Genomic DNA, 20,021 nt, shown 5'->3' with positions numbered 1-20,021 from the left:
TTAGAATACAAAAATGTACACGCTTGAATTAAATCATGTTCTTAAGTATGTGAGATGTTATTCAACATACACATTAATAAAACATTAGTTTGTGTGAAATTAATTGGAAAAGGAGTTTATATCGTATGTCTGTACTGAGCATAGACTGTAAAAATGGACGACGTGGCAGATCCCAAAAGTGAAGCCAAATCATCTCAATCGCCCCCCTGGTGGCTGACTGCAGTATAAAACCAACCTCCTCTATGTTAGTGGATGGGACATGGGCCAAACTAAAAAGTGAAAGTACACGTTAAATACATTTGTCTTCATAAAGATGATTTCTGTTAATTTAGGTAGTTCTTATCATACAAAGACACAAAATGACAAAAGTGACGCGAAATGACCACGACAACACAAAACAACTTCAACCACACGAAATGACCACGGTGAGTCAAAACAACCACAACAACAAGAAACGACCACAGAGACTCAAAAATAGCCACAATGACAGAAAAGCGACCACAGAGAGTTAAAATGACTCTGACGCAAAATGACCACAATAACATAAAACGATCTCAACTACACAAAACCACCGCAGAGACTCAAAACAACCACAACATCAAAACAAAATAGACTCACAACTCCAGAAAACCACCTCAGAGACTCAATACAAGCACAATGCCACAACAACCACGAAGACTCACAACAACCAGGAGGAGATGAAAAAACAAGGACAAAGACACAATGCAACCAGACAAAAGACACACAACTCAGATGCATGATATAATCCATCATGCCGGGGAACTTCTTCTTCTCCCTTCACTGTGACTCTTCGACACTGGGATGTAAATACTAAAGCTCTGTGTATATATATATATTCATCTACTGTGGAACCCGGTCTTTTGTTCTGAAAAGCTGCGGGCGGATGTCCGGTGTGACTGTGTGTGTGTGTGTGTGTGTGTGTGCGTGTTGCTGTGGTTTGTGGAGCGGCTCGGCTGCATTCCTCCTCTGTCCGGAGACCGATAGAGAGAAAGAAGAAGAGGAGGAGAGAAAAGAAGAAGAAGAAGTAGAAGAAGAAGAAGAAGAAGAGGAAGAAGAAGAGGTTATTGTTGTTCAGCACCGTGTTGGCTGTTTAAACCAGGTCTCCTCCCCCCGGACACAGACACCGAACCAGGCCCCGAGAGAAAAATCTAAAATAAGAAGTGAAGCTCGAGACTGTGGAGCTGCGAAAACCAGGAGTTGTTTTTTGTTTTATTCGTTATTCTCTGTGAACAGAAAGACGCGTGTTGGCTCTTTTTGAATCCTCGGACTTCTCAGGTGAGCCAGCTCGAGGGAAACGCAGCTTCTCCAACGGCGGATATCTCCTGTTTTCTAATGAGGATTTACAAGATGGCTGATGACAGCTAGCCCCAACAAGGACAGAAAGAAAAGCGACGGCCCCTTTAAGATCAGCGGGGTGTATTTTTATATGTTTTACCACTTTGAATATGATATAAAACGCGAACATGGCCGCCTTTTAGATCATAATCACAATGAGCACTAGCGTCGTTAGCAGCTAGCAGCATTAGCTGTTTATCTGTACCTGTGCCACGGTGGAAAATGGTGAGGTGAGCTAATTCGACCGAGATAAGGAAGTGGGATAAATATGTTGTTGGCTAAAAGGTTGAAGTGGAGATCGGCGAAATAGGTGAACTGGTTCGAGTAGCACAGATATTTGATGGTTGGATAGAGGAAGAGGAGGAAGAAGAAGCAGAAAAGCTCCGCGACATTCCTGCGGATCAAACCCTTTGTTTTGTGCGCAGGAGCCGGACTCGACCATTAGCTATGCAGCCTGGAAACGATGGTTTGATGGGATTATAAATCGATACAGGGCAGAGAGAGCCGAGGCCTTGTTGTGTTCAGGTATGCGAGAACTTCGTCTCATGTCGCTTCCATGTCAGATTGAAGCTCCCGGAGGTTCCCGTGCTGCTAATCCGACCTGCGAGGCACCATTTCCCGTCTCGTATGTATAATTAAACCGGTGATAGTGGTGCTGGTGGTGGTGGAGGCTGCTCGGATGCTTATTTATGATTCAGCGGACAAAAGCCTTTCTGCCTGCCTGCGTGGTGATTATTCACAGGGTTTCATGCGTCCTTGAGCTCCTGATCTAACAGATTCAGGGTCTTTAAAAAAAAAGAAAGAGAAAAGCTATTTGGGATAGTAATCAGGGTGTGGACTCCTTGTGCAGTCAACCCATGTGAGAAGCAAGACAAATAAAAGGATCAAGTGTCTTTTCCATGGTCACGTTGAGTTGTGTGGCTGTTTAGTTGCTCTGTGCCTTGTTTTGCATTTGGTGGTGTACCTGTAGTGGAGAGGCTTCCTGTAGGCCTGTAAAACACATAGAATCTGTGAAGCCAGGCCCTGTGTGTGTGTGTGATTTAGAGGAAATTATAGCAGCGTTTACTGTAATCTGTGTAACGTCAGCTCCTGCTGTGTGTGTGTGTGTGTGTCGACATCACCAAGGTGTTGTCACCCTCGCCCCAGGCCTTCGCAGGTCAGTTTTCTGGAATTCGCCCTCCATGCTGCAGAAATAAGCAATATACTCGTCATCTGTCAGGGAGACTCCAGGTTGAAAGTGTTGGCTTTGATCTTTCAGGACGCCATCGAGTCTGTTTTTATCTATTTCTTTCTGAAGACACACTCTGAGAGTGTCCGGTTTCCTGCTCGGCCTTGAGGTCTGGGAGAAGAGGGGAACAGTTAGTGTATGCCTGCCTGCACCATGATGGCCTCTGACATGGCTGAGACGTGGAGGAACTGTTTTGAGGAGGAGCTCATCTGCCCCATCTGCCTGCACGTGTTCGCAGATCCCATCCAGCTGCCCTGTAAGCACAACTTCTGCCGGGGCTGCATCAGCGAGGCCTGGGCCAAAGAGTCCTCGCTGGCCCGCTGCCCCGAGTGCAATCATGCTTATACGCAGAAGCCCAGCCTGGAGAAGAACCACAAACTGTCCAACATAGTCGAGAAGTACAACGCCCTGAGCGTGGAGAAGGCCACCACGCCGGCGCTGCAGTGCATCCTGTGCCGCCGAGGCCCACCGCTCCCGGCAGTGAAGGTCTGCCTGCGCTGCAACGCCCCGTGCTGCCAGTCCCACGTCCAGACACACCTGCAGCAGCCGTGCTCAGCCCTGGGGCACCTGTTGGTGGAGGCGGAGGCGGTGAAGGCCTGGACCTGCCCGCAGCACGACGAGTACAGGTTGTACCACTGCGAGGCCGAGCAGACGGCGGTGTGTCAGTACTGCTGCTTCGCCCGCTGCAACCCTAGCCACAGCCACGCCGTCACTGACGTGGAGCTGAGACGCAACGACATCCGAGTAAGAAGAATTCAATATTATGCACGTACATCAAATAAACACAGTCTTCCTCATACATGTCTTGTTGATGCAAAGTGTGAAGCGGTCGAGAGAAAACCAAAATACAGAGATTGGGTGTCAGAGATCTTGAAGTAGAACTGAAACCAAGCAAAAATAGCAGAAGTTTTCTGTTTCCAGCTTCACGGATGGGAAGATTTTCCATTTTCTTCGTCCTTTATGATAATAAACTAGTTATATTTGGGGTTTTGGGCCGTTGGTCAAACAAAACACGATATTTGGTGACATCACTTTGATCTCCAGGAAACTTGATGAGAATTTCTAATTGACCAATCATGAGCATCATTGGTAGATTACTCAATAATGAAGGTTCCATCCACATATGCAAGAATTCGTGAGTGATCAATAAACGTTGACTCATTTAACAGAAATGTATTTTTGCATCACAGGAAAGAACCAGGAAAGAAAATATTTTTAATCCACTTTGTCGCCAAACGTCACCAGAACAAAGGACACATTTTAACATAATTCAATGTCTTTTCCCCGTAACATCGCGTTTCTTGGGCTCAAAGCTTTCAGGATCTTTCCTCCGTCATCTTTACTAAATCACTTCACTCAATCAAAAAGAGAATTTTAAGAGACAATTGCATTTGGAGGGTTTTTAGCGTCTGCGTTCGTCTATCTCATGCATTTTTCAGCTGTGATCCACTCTAGCCTGCGTCCTCATCTGTTGGAATGACAAACAATGCAGTGGAGGGTGGAACAATGAGGGGCCCACAGAGGGCCTTATCTCCCCAGCACAGGTGCATCCTAGCTCAGGGATCGCCAGTTGTGAGTGGAGGAGGGGGGGGTGGGTGGGTGGGAGTGCAGTCAAGAGGGAGGGGGATTAAAGTGATTCGTCACTTGATTCTGCAGTCTACTTCTGGTTTTTTATTAACCTCTTCTCCTCCCTGGGGTCTGGTGCTCGCTGTCGTCAGTAGAGCAGAAGCAGAATTCACCCCCCACCCCCCTCCTCATTTTTATTTGTCAGACATTCAGTCAGCGGTGGAGCCTTCGCGGTTCCACCTCTGACTGACTCACAAAGTTCACCGAACACCCTGTTCAAGCGAGTCATGGGAGGGTGTGTTTCCTGTTGGTGATGCTATGACTCAGCTTAACTTTATGAGTTAATGGGACACCTGAGGCTCGGGAAGGGCGGGCGGAACCTGGCCTGAATTCTAAAGCTGTATTATCACAATCCTCCACATCAACGGCTTTTACGACATTATCTATAATCAGACTGGGCAATAAGTAGAGCCTGATTAATTCAGGAGTTTTTGCCCCTAATGCAGCCATCATAAAATAATATGTGATGTAATATCATATTACATCATAATAACTTGTTTGGCATGAACACAAAAGAAAAGGATCCCTTCAATTTTTGCATAAAAGAGTGTGACTTGTGTTGAGTCAGATATTTTTACAGTCGTAATATAAACAAACTGCGTTGTGGCAACAAGAGTTGTGTGATTATGAGTCGACTTTTTTCAGCTTTACTGTTAAGTTTTCCATAACAGTAAAGCCGTTAACTGTAAAACATCAGGCCTCAATTACATTTTTGTTATGAAGCTTTGATAATGACGTCTTAGGAATCATCCGCAGTTTTTAAAGATTAATATGCATCTGAAATCTACATCAGTCCCACTCTACTTTGCATTAATTTGCCACAACGTGATACGAAGGTCACTTATCTGAAATAACGTGAGCTCTAGTAAATCTGATGATATTAGCTGATAAATCTCTATCTGTGCACATGTCGGCTGAAAAAAGCAAAACCCGTTAATAAATTGAGATAATTTAGAAACCGTGTGACAGTTCAGTGAGTTTATCTTCAACAGTAAAATGTATCTAGGTCACAATTTGAAAAGAAAAAAAGCCTATGTGGTACATTTCTATATATTTTAATAACGTTATATGATCATGTGATAATAATCTGATTAACACAGTGACATTGATTTCAGTCACATCAGCCCTAATCCATAAACCTGTCTTCGTGGTGCTGACGACTAATGCATCCTCCATGTTGAATGTGACAATGGAATTTAGAGTGGACCCAGCCCCCTCCCTCCCTACACACACACACACACACACACACACACACACACACACACACACACACACACACACACACACACACACACACACACACACACACACACACACACACACACCTTACAGCCACTGTCCTGCTCTTCACCGCTCACACCATCTACCAGTCACCGCAGGCGAGGCCCGACCTTCCCCCTGGCCCTGCTCTGGTGGCTCTGATGGAAAAGAGGTTTTGGTGAAATGACAGCTTAAGAGCACCCTCCCCTCTTTACGCCCCGGCTTTTCCTCCCCCAAAGGTATCCCATACATCCACTTGCCCCCCCACCGCCACCCTCATACCCCCCCCCCCCCACACACACACACACACTCACACTCTCTGGGAAGCTTCAGCTCCTTCGACCCTGTTTTTCCCCTGGCTTCTGCTCGGCGCCTAACTCAATCAATCAGCACAACCAGGTCACAGTCCTGGATCTAACCATGCCAACTGTGTGTGTGTGTGTGTGTGTGAGTGTGAGTGTGTGTGTGTGTGTGTGTGAGTGTGTGAGTGAGAAAAAGATATCTAGGGCAATGGTTCCCAAACATGTGCCACTGAGGCCCAGGAGTATGCAGGTTTTCAGTCCTATCAGGCTCCACGCCAGTTGATCACACTGGGAACTAATGATAAAATCAGTTGCTGTTTGCTTGGCATGATTGGATTGTGAGGACGATGAAGATGATGATGATGATGATGATGGTGGTATGTGATAAGACCTTCAGCCTGTGAAAAACAACTGATTATTGACTCGTGGGATTAATGGAAGATTCAGGTTTTGAACCACGCCAGCAGCTGTCGGTTTGCTCATTCCACCGCGTTGGTCAAAAATGAAATATCTCAACAACTGTTATATGGATTGGCATTAAAATGTTATGCTAGCATTCATGGTCCCCAGAGGATGAATCCCACTGACTCATCCCCTGACTTCTTTCCTCTAGCGCCTGAGGAGGTTGATGTCATGGTTTTTGGGTAAAATATCAGTTGGATGGATTGTTGTGAAAGTTTGGCACAGACATGCATATTTAACTGCATAAATTTAATTAACACGGTGATTGCCTCATTTTTAATCTGTTGCCTTGAAATTTAACCTTGTGACTCATCGCTTAATGGATATTAAAAAAATTATGAACGGCAAAAACATCAAAGATTTGCGTGTTTCAGCTTGATTCAGCTGATATTTTACGATAGTTAATTAAATATATTTAGTGTGTGACTCTTTGTTGGTCAATACAAGCATTTTGAAAAGATCTCTTTGGGATATTAGGAGCATTCACTGTTATTTTGTAGAACAAAACTGAAGACTTAAAAGAAATAATTGGTGGATTAATCAATGAATGAATTGCTAACTGCAGCCTTAGTTTGTTTTTAGTTTTACCGATAACTACCTGCACATACTGTTTACTGACACTTCACAGTATATGACACCTCCCTAGTTTCCAAAATGAAAGGTGTGAAAGGTTCTTCGAACTACAGTCCAGGCCGACGACCAAAATTGAGTCCAGCCAAAAGAGGTGGTCTCGTTCCGGATAAAACGAAACGACTACAAGCCGATGTCAAAACCGTAAATGTCAAGTATATGTAAACGAATGGATGTGATACAAAATGCTTACGTGCGCTCCCTAAATTTCAATGTGAAACCAAACTAACCAGATCAAATGTAAACAATGGAACAAAGACATGAAGCTTAGTTCAGACTTTCAGGTGTGAAAATGCTCCCGCTGTGCTAATCTTTAGTGCTAATTAGCAAATGTAAGCATGCAAACTGCATTAGAAAATGATGAAAACAATGCTACTGCTTAGCATTAGCATGGTGGTAGCATTGTCATTGTGAGCATGTTAATGTTAGCATTTAGCTCCCAGAGCTGCTGGCACAGCTGCAGACTCCTCGTCTTGTTTATTAATATCTGGATCATATTAGCATTAGCAAATTATTATATTTTCGCTCTGTACCATCTTATCAGTTTGTCTCTCTATCATTAAATGTCGAGCGTGCATTGCTCATACGTCACATTAAATATTTATAACGTGAAGGATTAGCAAAGCTGCTTCAATGACGTTCTCACTCTCTGACTTATTCAATGCACTGAGCAACATAAAGGATTTTTCCATCTCGCCGGGGACCATTTATTTTGGCCACCAGCTGAGCACTTCCGTTGGGCTTGAACAGCGTCTGCTGGTGTTCACATGCCATCATCATCATCCCAAAAATAACAAGTGCTGTTGCCACAACCGTACTACAGCTCGCGGAGCAGCCTCGGCTCCGTGGATACACGTGTTTTAGAAACGTAGGACAGAGGAGAGGAGGTGGACTGAGGGGAGGGCAGAGCTGCAGGAGCCCATTTATCTATCTCTGCTTGCTGCCCCTGCCCCCCCCACATTAGACCTCACTCACTAAAAACACAAAATAGCTGTTGGTTGCTATGACAGCATCCCCCTCCCACCTCCCCCACAGGGATTGTGTGTTGGATGGAGACTAAATTAGCCGCCTCCCGGATCCTAATATCTCAGGCATGGGGAGGGGATGCTAGTGGCTAACTGAGGTTACAACTTCTCAACGCTAAAAGAGTTTCTTCTAAGTATCTGTTTCTCTCTTCACAGCAAACCCTGTTAAGACAGCAGGAGCGTGTGGAGGAACGAGTGCAGGAGATCGAAGAGCAGCTTTGTAAACTCGACTCAGACAAGTGTGTGGTGGAGGTATGTGGTTTTCACCCTGCTCTGTGGGCGTAGACGCAGCTACGCACATTTTAAGAGACTCTGCGTGTTGTGTTACATAATAAGATCAGTTCAGAGTAGATTGAGGTTGAGATTTGTGCGTCCATGTTTGTTCACAGGACAGGGTGTGTGAGCTGAAAGAGGAGGTGCGCCTGCAGTACCAGCGGATGCACCAGATCCTGGAGGAGGATCTCGGTCGGACACTGGAGGCTCTGGACCGGGCTCAGGCTCGGTTCTGTCAGGAGAACTCTGCCCAGGTTCTGGCTCTGGGGGAACAGCGCCACGAGGCCCAGAAGCTGCTGAGCTCCATCCACACGGCCTTCGGCAAAGCAGAGGAGCTGAGCTTCATGAAAAACACCAAACCGGTTAAAATCCTCACAGACAGGTGGGAGACTCGTACCTCGATTCTTTTACCTTTTTTTGCATGTGGTTCTGTTAGATGCAGGTGATGTTTCCAAGCAGACGTCTTATCTTGTACTTTGTCTCTTGGCCCTCGCTGCAGGTCTCAGGCATGTATGGGCAGCAGTCTCCCTCCTTACAAAGTTGGGAATCTAAACTCCAAACTATTCCTTTCTGAAATCTCGAAAAGAGAGAAGAGCTTGAAGAGAACAATGGAAGGTAGGATGTGAAACACACGGAAAAGGTTTAAATGCAGGGCCTGAATGTGTTTTAATTTGAATCACCACTTATCTCCTCTTGTTTCACACCTTGTCTCTCTCAGCTCCCCTCACCCCTCCCTCGACCTTCCTGCAGTCCGTTCCTGCCTATCCCAGCGGTCAGAGCTCTGGCTCTGGAGCGGAGAAACGGAAACATTCCACTGCCTTTCCAGAGGGGAACGGGAGCGTAGGAAAAACCGCCGCTCCAGGTTTCAAGGACTCCTCCTCTTCCTCCTCTTCTTCCTCATCGCTCGCCAAGCAGCCCTACCTGGGCTCCAGCTCTGCTTCTGGAGAGGGCCAGTCCACCAATCAGCAGCCGCTCGGCCCCTGCGGCCCGCCTCACATCAGTGAGAGCGGCGGGACAGGGAGCGGAAGTGGCTCGCTGACTAACCATCACTCGGGCACCGTGTTTGGCTCCTCGCACTTTGCTCCCGGAGGCAGCAGCTCCTCCCACTCCTCCCAGCAGGCCGTGCTGCCGCAGTACGGCGGCCGCAAGATCCTGGTGTGTACGATGGATAACTGCTACTGCTCCGGAGTGCCCTCGGTGTCGGGTCACCGTAGCCACCCCCCATACCCGCGCTCGGGCTCCTTCCCCTGGGTCAGCGCCCAAGACTACCCCCCTCCACCTGGCCTGGCGTCTGGAGGTCCGTCCATGCAGGGATTGGCAGTGAGGGACTGGATTGACGCCTCACAGACACACAGACACGCAGATTTCTACGGGCTGTATGGGCAGCCCTCTACAAAGCACTACGTCACCAGCTAACAAGAGTACACACACACACACACACACACACACACACACACACACACACACACACACACACACACACACACACACACACATATAGAGACAGGCACCAATATAGCACACCGTTACCGACTTACTAACTGGAAAAAAATCTTAATGCAGTTATACTATACACACATTAAAATAAATTAATGTTTATATCCACACACAGATCTAGAGCATGTACACACATTCGGGGGCAGGGTCGATCTCTACGTGTTTTTATTTTTCTTCCTCTCTTTACTTTCGGTCAGTGTTTCATGTAGTGTATTATACGTAAAATGCATAAACCGCCAACCCGCTCACTCTGGCACAACTCAGCTCAGCATTTTACGCTCGGAACGAGAGAAGCCGAAGAGCCGAGGATGAGATGCATCCTTTTTATTTATAGAGCAGGAGATGGATTGATATAAAATGAACTTTGAATAGAAAGTCTTCTCACACCTTCATGGCTTCTCGCTGAGGCTAAAGGGAAAACAAAACGCCGTTGAGCTTTCCAATCCAGCGTCTCATGTTTTTCTGATATAATCACCCCTCCAGTTATACTGAGGTCAGTTGCCTTATGTTATTAGCGTCATATTTTTCTCTGCCCAGCTGACTTTGTTTGATTGATCCTTTAAACGAGGGACCGCGGCTCCTTAGTTTCTCTATTTTCTTAAATCATCGTGGCATTTCTTCCTTTCTTTGCTGAGTTCAGGGATGGATTGTACGGCTTGAACACAAAAACGCTCTTCCATGGAACACCCACAATGCACTTGTGGACGCCTTGTTATGCCTGGACTACAGACGCTGACCCACAGAGGGACAGTAGAGCTGCATCTGAAGGGCCGGGTGTCCCCTCCGAGTTTCAGCCCTTATCCTTAGCACTCCCTTCCTGCTGCCAGGCTTCCCACAGGACAGAAAATCTTCTGACAAAGACTGTTTCCGTCTAGTAATTACTATGACTTTGTCTTATTTGGTACAACCGTAGGCGTAACGCTTGTCCAGAGAGACTCTGATTTTAGAGCCAAAAGGCAAGAATGGACAGACCAAACCAATCAAGCATCTGGAGGATCTGATGATGCTGTAATTGTACTTCCTGCAGGGCAAAGATGTCACTTCCTCTCAATAAGCACACGAGCTCTTGGCTTCCTGTTTGCAGCTGAAAGCATGCAAGGAAGAGTTTTTTTTAAAGCACTCAAAAAAGAAGAACAATGGTTGGAGAAAAATAACTGTGTGTGTGAAAGAGAAAAAAAAATGGTGGGAGGAATTTTTTTCATGGAACTTTTTCTAAAAAGAACAAGACTGGACTGCGAGATGTAAGCAACGGTTCATCATCCTAAAAATGAGCTGTTACGACAGTCGACATAAAAAAACAACAACAACATAAAAGTATCTTTTTTTGTAAATATTTTGTGAAATGGAAAAATTACAGACGTGATTTGGAGAAGGGTTCCAAATAAACAAATTTAAACTGGTCTCTGCTGTCAACTCTGTCTGTGATATCCCGTTTTTCTCATGTTCCTTAAAAGGTTATCCATTATTTTCTTCCCAGTGTGTGGTCCCAACCCCATTGATTCCTAATGAAAATATGATTGATCAAAGTGGCGATTGTGGGAATGGAGCCGTGGTATCGAGGTCCCGCTGACGCACATGCTCGACCTGTCCGTCTTAGCTGTCAATCACAATGTTTCACCTAATTTTATAGCATCAAATAACTAATTGAAATCCAACTTACTCCAAAAAATTACACTTGAATGTGAACGAATGACCCAAAATGACAGAAACTTTGACTTTTCAGTTCGGTCCATGTCCCATTTGCTAACACGGAGGAGGCAGGGTTTATGACCTGTAGTGCATCAGGCCAGCAGGGTGCAATCCAGATGCTTTGGCTTCACTTTAGTGCAGCTGTGATGTCGTCTGTCTTTATATTCAGTCTATACTTGTTAGTGGGATCAATCAATTGTTGGTTTCGTGACTCCTGTGTCTGCTCAGTGTTTGATTTTCCGTTTCGTACAGTCATCTGCTCGTCATTGGACTTTACAAAAACCAACATCCTCCCACTTGTAGTCTCACATCACGGAATCTCTGCCGCTCGTTCTCCAGCATGGAAACAACCTGCTCGACCGCCTTTCTCTCAGTTTGAGTTTATCTGTCTTAAAAGACACATTAAACGAGCGGAAAACCCATTTACACAAAACGCTAAATATCTGTGTCCACCCAGAACACACAGGGCTCATGAGTCTGTGTGGGTGGAGGCCTGCAGAGAGAAAACAGGATGGAGAGAACAACTCTTTAGATGAGTAGATGTATGTGTGTGTGTGTGTTCCCCTCAAGCCTGATTAAGCTGTAGCTGCTTCTCCCCACCCAGCACTGAGAGCCTCGATCCCATGAACACGATGAAGAGTTCAGGGAGTGGAAATAAAAACTCGTTTAGGTGATGAAAAGCTCACGTTTGCTCAGAAGCTTCACAGGAGAAGGAAATTGAGATGTTCAATTATAAGATAAGATCAAACTTTATTGATCCACAGACCGAAGTCGACGTAGACAAGCGGAAACTAAAAAACACAGAAAGGCAATAGAATCCAATTAAAGAATTAAATTAGAAAATACAGAATATGTACATAATATATACCTTTAACTACAGAAATACTGTTTGTATTGAAATGTTATTGAGTAAAGTGCAGTGGCACAGGATGATTGACCAAGCATGTAAAACTGTATTTGTACATAAGTACAAGGCGATACTGGGATATTTATATATGCATATTAGACTGTTTATACGTATATAGGCAGAGTATAGCATGCTGTATGGATGTATTTCACCATGGTAAACTAAAAACTATCAATTTTCTTTAGTACAATTATAGAAAGTTGTATGTAAGTGTTTCAAAACCATAGTAACAAGGTGCTGTACAAAACCAGAGAAAAACAGGAAATAAGCAAAAGGACTAGACCGAGTGACACGAGCAGTATTTTACTTTTCATTCCCGACGGTTGGTTGTAAGAGTCTTAATATAAAAACATCTCCACCTCCAGCTGCTGAAGGAGAAGATTGAGTTTGAGTAAAACACAGCCGAGGACTTTCAGCGGCTGTTTCCAAGGTCGAGAAATTCTCTTTCAATCTCATTCACAGTCAGTTTCAGTTTGTCATCTCTGAACGACAGCCAGCGGTTGAGACGAACACGCAGAAGCAAAACCCTTTAACCATGTTGCCTCTTTTCACTCCACCCTCGTCTTCCTGGTGGAGGCCGAGCTCCGATCCGAGGCCTCGTTCTTCTCACGTCAGCAAACCTCAGCAGAGACTCACAGCCATGAGGTCGGAGGTGCAGCATAAATTACAGGCCTGCTTTTCTATCGTTCTCTCCCTCTCTCTCTCTCTCTCTCACACATTTACATACACTCCCCTCTCTCTCCTGACACACACATTTTCTCACACTTGTGCGCACAGCTGCTGAACAGCTGTCTGATCCATGAGGGGAGAGAGAGAGAGAGAGAGAGAGAGAGAGGCAGTAATCTGGTCGCCTACGCCTCTGATATGTATCTAACAAACACACACACACACTGTCTGGCTCCTTTAAATTGCCCACACACACACACACACACACACACACACACACACACAGTGAAACAACCACAGAACTTTTTGTTCTCTCGTTTTAAAGGGTTTCAACAAACACGTGAAGATAAAAGAATAAAGGATCTTTGACCTTTTATCCTTTACGCTTTGAAAAGCTCTAATTCTTCACAGGAATAGTTTGACAATATGAGAAATTAGATTTTTAATTTGCATTTTGAAGTTGTACAAATAATCGAATCCACAAGTGACACATGCGTCTGCTGCGACTGTAGCGTGATCAGTTTACCTGAAGTACGACATAGTCTCTTACACTAGCCAATGTCTGTAGCATATATTGCTGATAACATGAGGAAATATTACATAAATATTGCAGATTAAAATTATGTTTAATTGCATTTGTTAATGTTGAATATGAAGTTACAGCTAGCAGTTTGTTAGCTTAGCTCGAAAGTTGAAATGTGGGGAAACAACTAGCCTCGTTCTGTCGTAGAAACGTCAAAACACATTGCGGTTTCTGTTCGGCTGAGCTAAGCTAACAAGCTACTAGCGGCCATTTTATATATACCGTATCGATCTTTCTCCCCAAATGTCGCTTATTTCACAAAACATCAACCTTCTCCTTTAAAAGGCCTGTATCTTTCTTCATGCGACTCCCAGGGTGCATCATATCTTCCAAAAAGCGGTTTGTCAGAACTAACGGGGAGTCAAGGGCCACATACGAGGAACAATGCGAGCACATTTCGTCCCCGAGGAGAGAGAGAGGACAATAAGAAGCTTTGTGGGAGAAAGGAGAAGAGGCTGTTTGCGAGTCCGAATCAGTCTCATACGACGTTACACAGCGCAGCTCTGTTCCTACGGCAGGAAGCCACTCTCAGACATGTGACACCTCCACATGTCGACTAATGGCCAATTATTTATGACCCCAAAGACGTCCGGGGTTCAGTGATTCAGCTTTTAGACAAATTCAATACTTTCAGAATCATCGTTCAGCTGGAACATGAATAAACACTTGACACAGGGTGGAAAGTAATTTTCACATTTTGACTAAACATGTTTTGGGGCATAATCTATAATTAGTCATTGATAAGTATCAAAACCTCAGTATGAATATATTCCATTACTCCAAAATGAGACGAGATGAAAACACAATACATAAGTAAACATACAATATATGGAAATATAAATAATTCATACTTTGTAAAAACAATATATGCAACGTGGACAGAGCATTTATCATAAGACACTGAATTGAAGTGCAGTCCCTTTTATAGTGTTTTAATATACTGTGATAATAACCCAACATAATATTGAATTATTGGACTGACTAATTTTATATGCGTCATATATATAAGATCAATAAATTAAGAAGATAAAAAGACAGAAGTGTTGTGCAGGATGATGATTTTACACAATCTGGAAACACCAATGTTCTCATTAATGTTTTATAACTGATCGAAAAACAGGAGCGTTTCCAGGGACTTTGGGGGCCCCCGGCAAAAGGAACCTGTGGGGCCCTACGTCAAACCAACCCACACCCCCCTCCCAAGAAACTCATGATAGCAAACCACATCATTCCAATTTTCAAAATTATAAACAGAGGTTAGACTGTGCAGACCCATAAATAATAGTAAAGTTTAAGTGCAAACCTCCATCGCACACACATTCAGACGATGGAGTCTTCAACCAAACGTCTACAATTAAGAAGCTGTTGGCAGAGAGATAGCGGCGAGGGGCCTTGTCAGGGGGTTTCCAACCATGGGCCCTGTTATAATCTCCTCTACGAAGCCAATCATAGAATTTAAGGGGGTTCTCGTTAAATTGTCGTGGCTGTGGACGAACGTAATCAGCTGTTATCAGGGCCTCCTCTCAGCCGGGGGCTCCAGGCAATTGCCTGCTTCGCCTGCTGTGTCGCAACACCCCCATAAAGAATGAATAGCATTGAGCATTAATGAAGCCGTTAATTGCAGATTACCGATCGGTCTAATCAGCCACATGTGGATATACGAGGCCTTTAGTCTACAATCATGCGTCGTAACTTACAAACTGATCATGAGGTTTCAATGTAAAATCTATAGCTGTCAGATCAAATGTAATGTGCCTCTGATATGTCAGTAAATAGAAGTGTTGTGTAACATTAATACTTAAATAGAACTACAATGACTTGTACTTGAGTAACTGTACTCAGTTATGTGTACCAGGCAGTCGTCTTTGCCTCTGAGCTGAATCTGGTCCATTCCAGATATTTGTCAGTTGGATCGGGGGGGGGGGGGGAGATTATTGATGCTGCTCAGCTTGAGGCCCCCCCGACAGGAGGACACAGCACCGCCTGCCTGAATTAATGTTTCGTAGCTCGTATTCAGTCGCACTCAGAAAGATATGACTTCCAAATACACATCTAAATCTAATTTATTTGACAAAATGACTCCTTTTTATGTGGATGTGTTTGGTGTTTTACTTTCTTCTTCCTTGTGTTATATTGTTTTATGTATTTTCTTTATAAATCAGATTTATAAATTGTTTAGTTTGTCATTCTCTGCCCATAAATAATTAAAACCCACCAGCGTTCACTCGGGAGCAGAAATGAGTCTTTAAACTTAAATGAAATAATAATGTGACATTTATCTTGATAAACATTTTCTCCTGACATATTTGTGCCCATATCTCCCAGTCTTACTTCTTCTCACCATCCAAATCAATACAATTGAATAAGTAGTTAAGACCTGAAAGTCGTCAGTAACGAACCAGTTTTATAGAATGAATTTAACAGGACGACTTTGTTGCTTCTAGAAGCTTCTAAATCATTTTTCGTCTGTAACACAAAGAGTCATTACTGTGCTGTCTCCCACAGAGGCCTCTCCACAGGCTCGGGCGCTGTCAGGTACAGCTGACTCCACCTGCTACTGGTGTGTGAGCACGAGAGGTTAGACACACAACAACAACCACCACAACCACCACAACCAAAACCTATTCCCTCAACTTCCTGTTTGTGCAAGAAGCAACTTAACTCAATAAACGAAGCCGCATGATTTCTGAGACACGTTTTAATTCACCTACAGTACCTTCAATTCTGGACAGATTACATTCAAGAATATCAAAAGGAGACGTCCAAAGAGTGAATTCCCTCACGAGCCCGGAGCGCACGTGGAAATGCATCGGGACATACAGTACATACCTCTGTTAAAAATCTACCAGCACATATTAGATATGCAAACATTATAGATTACCAAGTACAGCGGAGTAACGAATCCTCTATAACATGTGCATAACCTAACACATGAACACAGGGCTGAGCTATTTACATTTGATCCAAAAAAAAAAATGTAGTTCCTCATAATCTTTTTTTATACATATTAACATGTACAGTAATATTCTTTATCGGGGAGAGTTTAAACCGTTTTCTCCAACTTCCTTAAAATCACACACACACACACACACACACACACTGGTTGTTGTTTTCAAAGCACTCTACGCGCTACTTCACCATAAATAAAACAGTTACAAAAATATACCTCACTTCAAACAGAGCAGGAAACGCGCTTACAGCCGATGTGGAATGACAAAAGTAAAAGAAAACTGACGGAATGAGACGGAGAAAGAGATGGAGATTGGAGGGTGGAGGTGGGGTGGGGGGTGGAGCTGGTTTCCAGGACAGCGGGCGAAACAGTTAAGAGAAGAAGCTGGAATTCCAATGAAAGAGCGGTTTAACGGGAATGTTTGAGGTTGTGACGGGCTGTGGACGGTGACTGGGATTGGCTGGGACACTGGTGGTGACGTAGAGGGGGTGGATTCCCTGGCGTGGGCCGCTCCAGCAGCCCCACCACCACCACCACCCCCACCTCTCCTCTTTCTAGAGACCAATATAGCATGATGTGTTGAGATTTGGTAAAAACAGTGATAGAGGAATGCAGGGGGTAAAACTCCAAGTCCATGTTGGATTAGTAGTGTGTTTACATTCACAGGTATATCCCATCGTACTAAGGCTCAGGAGGGTGTGTGAGGGTGTGTGTGTGTGAGGGTGTGTGTGTATGTGCGTTTGTGCATTTGTGTGTCTGTTTGTGTGCTGCTGCTGTCGTTTCCTCCTGAGGAGCAGAAGACTAGAAGCTACTTTTTCTTGGAGTTGACGCTCTTGCAGACCCAGTTCATCCCCTCCTGGAAGTGGAAGAACAACATGGTGAGAGGAAGCGAATAAAGACGATCACAAAAAAAAAAGGGGCGAGAACAGGGAACAGGTCGACTCACTTGAATCCCCTCACCGGTGAGGGCGGAGCAGGACTGGATCTGCCACATGCGGTCGCGGATGGTGTGCAGGTTGAGACCCTCTGCGATCTCGGAGGCCGGGGCGGCGGTCAGCAGATCCTGTTTGTTTGCGAAGATGAGAACAGGAACGCCGCTCAACTTCTCTTCATCCAGCAACTCAGCCAGCTCCTGTAACACACACACACATATTACTGTTGGTTACACATAAAGACACAAACACACTTGAGACTTCAGCGCCGCTTTTGTAAAATAAAAAATATGAAGACTTGACTCTTGTGAGACTTATAAAATAATATGTCTTGACCACAGACTTTATATAAAGATGGACGACGTGAATCCCTCAACAATAAAAATAACAGATAGGACCCCACATGTCAATTGAAAGGACTTAGATCAAATATGAACCAGTACCAACCTGACCGGTTTCCTCGAACCTCTTCCTGTCTGCGCTGTCGATGACATAGATCTGAAACAAAATGGAGGTTCTCCCCGTTAGTATCTTCAGCAGCTCGTCTGTGCTCATGTTTAAAATAGTCCCCGAGGCGGAGCAGATTAAAAATGCAGAGCAAACCTTCAGTAAAGTAAAACACAGCGTCTTTTCTGTATTAAAGTCCACTCACCAACACATCAGTGTTTTCAAAGTAGTTTCTCCAGTACGGCCTGATCTTCCTCTGGCCTCCAATGTCCCAGACATTCAGTTTAAAACCCTGAGACTGGACGCTCTTGATGTTGAATCCCTGGAGAAAACACAAAAGAGCATCAGACAAGGAAACTCAAGGCAATTTCGTCTTTCTGCAGAGGAGCCTCTCAACCTTGTTTTACTCTACAACAAGTGGCAGAAAGGTGCAAAAGCTCGGGGCAGAATGAAGGAGGTGTGTGATCGTCGGTCTTGAATTGATTCTGCTGCATGACAACGAGCCCAAACAAACAGCCAGAGACATGAAGATCTGTCTCCAGGGACAAGAACAACAAGGAGTCCCGGCCCCTGAAGAGCACTAGTCTCAACATGGTGGAGTCTGTGTCACATGAAGAGGCTGAGGCCCCTTGTTCAGACCTGGAATCAACATCCATCCGGAGTGGCTGCGACAAACAGACACTCGGGTGCGGACCCAGGAGTTGTTTTCTTTCTTCAATATATTTTGACATGATTCATGGATCCAGATGAAAACAAATCTGTCCACAAAACACTTTTGGAGTTTCAGGGGTAAACGGCAATACAAATGAAGTAAATGGCGACCGCGTCTTCAAACGTAAAAAAAACCCCAACAGAATAAAAGCATAACAAGCCTCCATCCTGCTCATGTGGTGTCATCCAAGTGTCCGTAAGCCTCAACGTTCAAATTAGACTCAAAACAAGGTCATTTACAGAAAGTTTTCAGCCTAAATGTTCGTTGTTATCCTCCTCGGAGCCACGTTCACGTCGGCGTGCACACTCCGCACAAGCTAAAGGCTAAAAACAGTGTAAATGACCTTGTTTTGAGTCGAATTTGAATCCATCGCCATTGACTTCAATTATATTAGCGTCGGCTGCCACGCTGTTCACCCCTGAAACTCCAGAAGTGTTTTGTGGAATCAGACACGTCACCCACCCTCCATCACAGTTCAGTGATCAGTTTCATTAAAGTTTGATTTCAACATCCTGCTCTGACCTTTCCTCTCTCGTGACCGTTTGGGGCCTTGAATGGAGGGAGGGAGGGGGGGGGGGTTGTCTCCTCACCTGTGTGGGGGTGATGTGGCTGATGTCCTCGGACGCCAGCTGTTTGAGCAGGGTGGTCTTCCCGCCGTTGTCCAGACCCAGCAGCAGTATCCTCACCTCCTGGTCCGGTGTGCTCTTTAGCTTACGCAGGATGGACAGCAATCCCTGCACCGAGGGGAGGAGACAGGAGGAGACAGGAGGAGAGAGAGAGAGTGAGGGGGGGGGGCAGCACTGGTGCGGGAGGTCCACCATTACACAAACAAACCTCCCAGTGCAGCCTCCTCTCGCCACATTGGCTCTGGGTGATGGGTAAAGCTCCTGGCTAACGATGCTAACGATGCTAGCAGCCCGTCCCATCATCTGTTGCTGCTCACTAATGAGAGCTCAACACAGCTAGCGTGCTAAAGCTAATCCCCCCCCCACCCCTCCCCTGATAACGGAGCGCCGCGACGACGCAGCTTCTTCGGCAGCTTCGCGACAAAGTTGCGCACAGATTATTCGTCGGTGAAACATGCGCAGCGCAAGTGGGCGACGGTTTGCGTCAATGTTATCGCGTGAGAGACGCGTGGACGTCGGATAATCGGGACAGACCGAAACTCACCATCTTGTTGCTTCTCTCCTGGAGACGCCGCCGAGGGTTACTAAGGGGAGTGACGTCACACGCACGCATACGTACAAAGCTCGGTCCCGTGCTGCATTCACGCGCTGTCGGACAAAACGATAAGAGCAGAAAAAAGCCCCGATTTCAATAAAGTTATTTCATTCTATGATATTCATGAACACATTTAATGTAAACATAGGTAACGATAAAATAATAATTATTGTTGTGCGTCGTTCCAACTTCAGGTGGCGTTCACGTGATTTTCCGTTTTTTTCCCAACACCACGTGAACGCACCCTTAGCGAAG

At 45.1% G+C, this 20,021-nt stretch overlaps 2 protein-coding genes across 5 annotated transcripts; one reads left to right on the top strand and one right to left on the bottom strand.

The window, feature by feature from the left end:
• The first annotated feature begins 926 nt into the window (after positions 1 to 926).
• trim8b (tripartite motif containing 8b) lies at positions 927 to 11,060 on the top strand. 3 transcript variants are annotated; one of them, XM_034570922.1, is made up of 6 exons: positions 947 to 3,328; positions 8,046 to 8,141; positions 8,279 to 8,544; positions 8,662 to 8,777; positions 8,881 to 9,585; positions 9,626 to 11,060. In XM_034570922.1, exons 1-5 carry the CDS (start codon positions 2,723 to 2,725, stop codon positions 9,576 to 9,578), a joined length of 1,782 nt encoding a protein of 593 aa, XP_034426813.1. In that variant the 5' UTR covers positions 947 to 2,722; the 3' UTR covers positions 9,579 to 9,585; positions 9,626 to 11,060. The 3 variants fall into 3 exon arrangements, with proteins under 3 accessions (XP_034426815.1, XP_034426813.1, XP_034426812.1); XM_034570921.1 differs by having other exon boundaries at positions 9,622 to 11,060; XM_034570924.1 differs by having other exon boundaries at positions 927 to 3,328; positions 8,881 to 11,060.
• Positions 11,061 to 16,184: 5,124 nt separating this feature from the next.
• On the bottom strand, positions 16,185 to 19,848 carry arl3b (ADP ribosylation factor like GTPase 3b). Of its 2 annotated transcripts, none has more exons than XR_004612200.1 (7): positions 19,716 to 19,848; positions 19,136 to 19,279; positions 18,039 to 18,155; positions 17,834 to 17,884; positions 17,401 to 17,586; positions 17,204 to 17,310; positions 16,185 to 17,173 (listed from the first exon to the last, which is right to left on the bottom strand). XR_004612200.1 is itself a non-coding variant. In XM_034570973.1 (7 exons), the coding sequence occupies exons 1-6, from the start codon at positions 19,782 to 19,784 to the stop codon at positions 17,263 to 17,265; spliced, it is 615 nt and encodes a 204-aa protein (XP_034426864.1). In that variant the 5' UTR covers positions 19,785 to 19,848; the 3' UTR covers positions 16,185 to 17,173; positions 17,214 to 17,262. The 2 variants fall into 2 exon arrangements, 1 of the variants encoding a protein (XP_034426864.1); XM_034570973.1 differs by having other exon boundaries at positions 17,214 to 17,310.
• Between the last annotated feature and the right edge of the window lie 173 nt (positions 19,849 to 20,021).

This window comes from Hippoglossus hippoglossus, chromosome 19 (genome assembly GCF_009819705.1).
Source record: "Hippoglossus hippoglossus isolate fHipHip1 chromosome 19, fHipHip1.pri, whole genome shotgun sequence".
Classification (NCBI taxonomy): Eukaryota; Metazoa; Chordata; class Actinopteri; order Pleuronectiformes; family Pleuronectidae; genus Hippoglossus; species Hippoglossus hippoglossus.
Note: the sequence above shows the minus strand (reverse complement) of the source record. Positions and strands in the feature narration are given on the sequence as shown.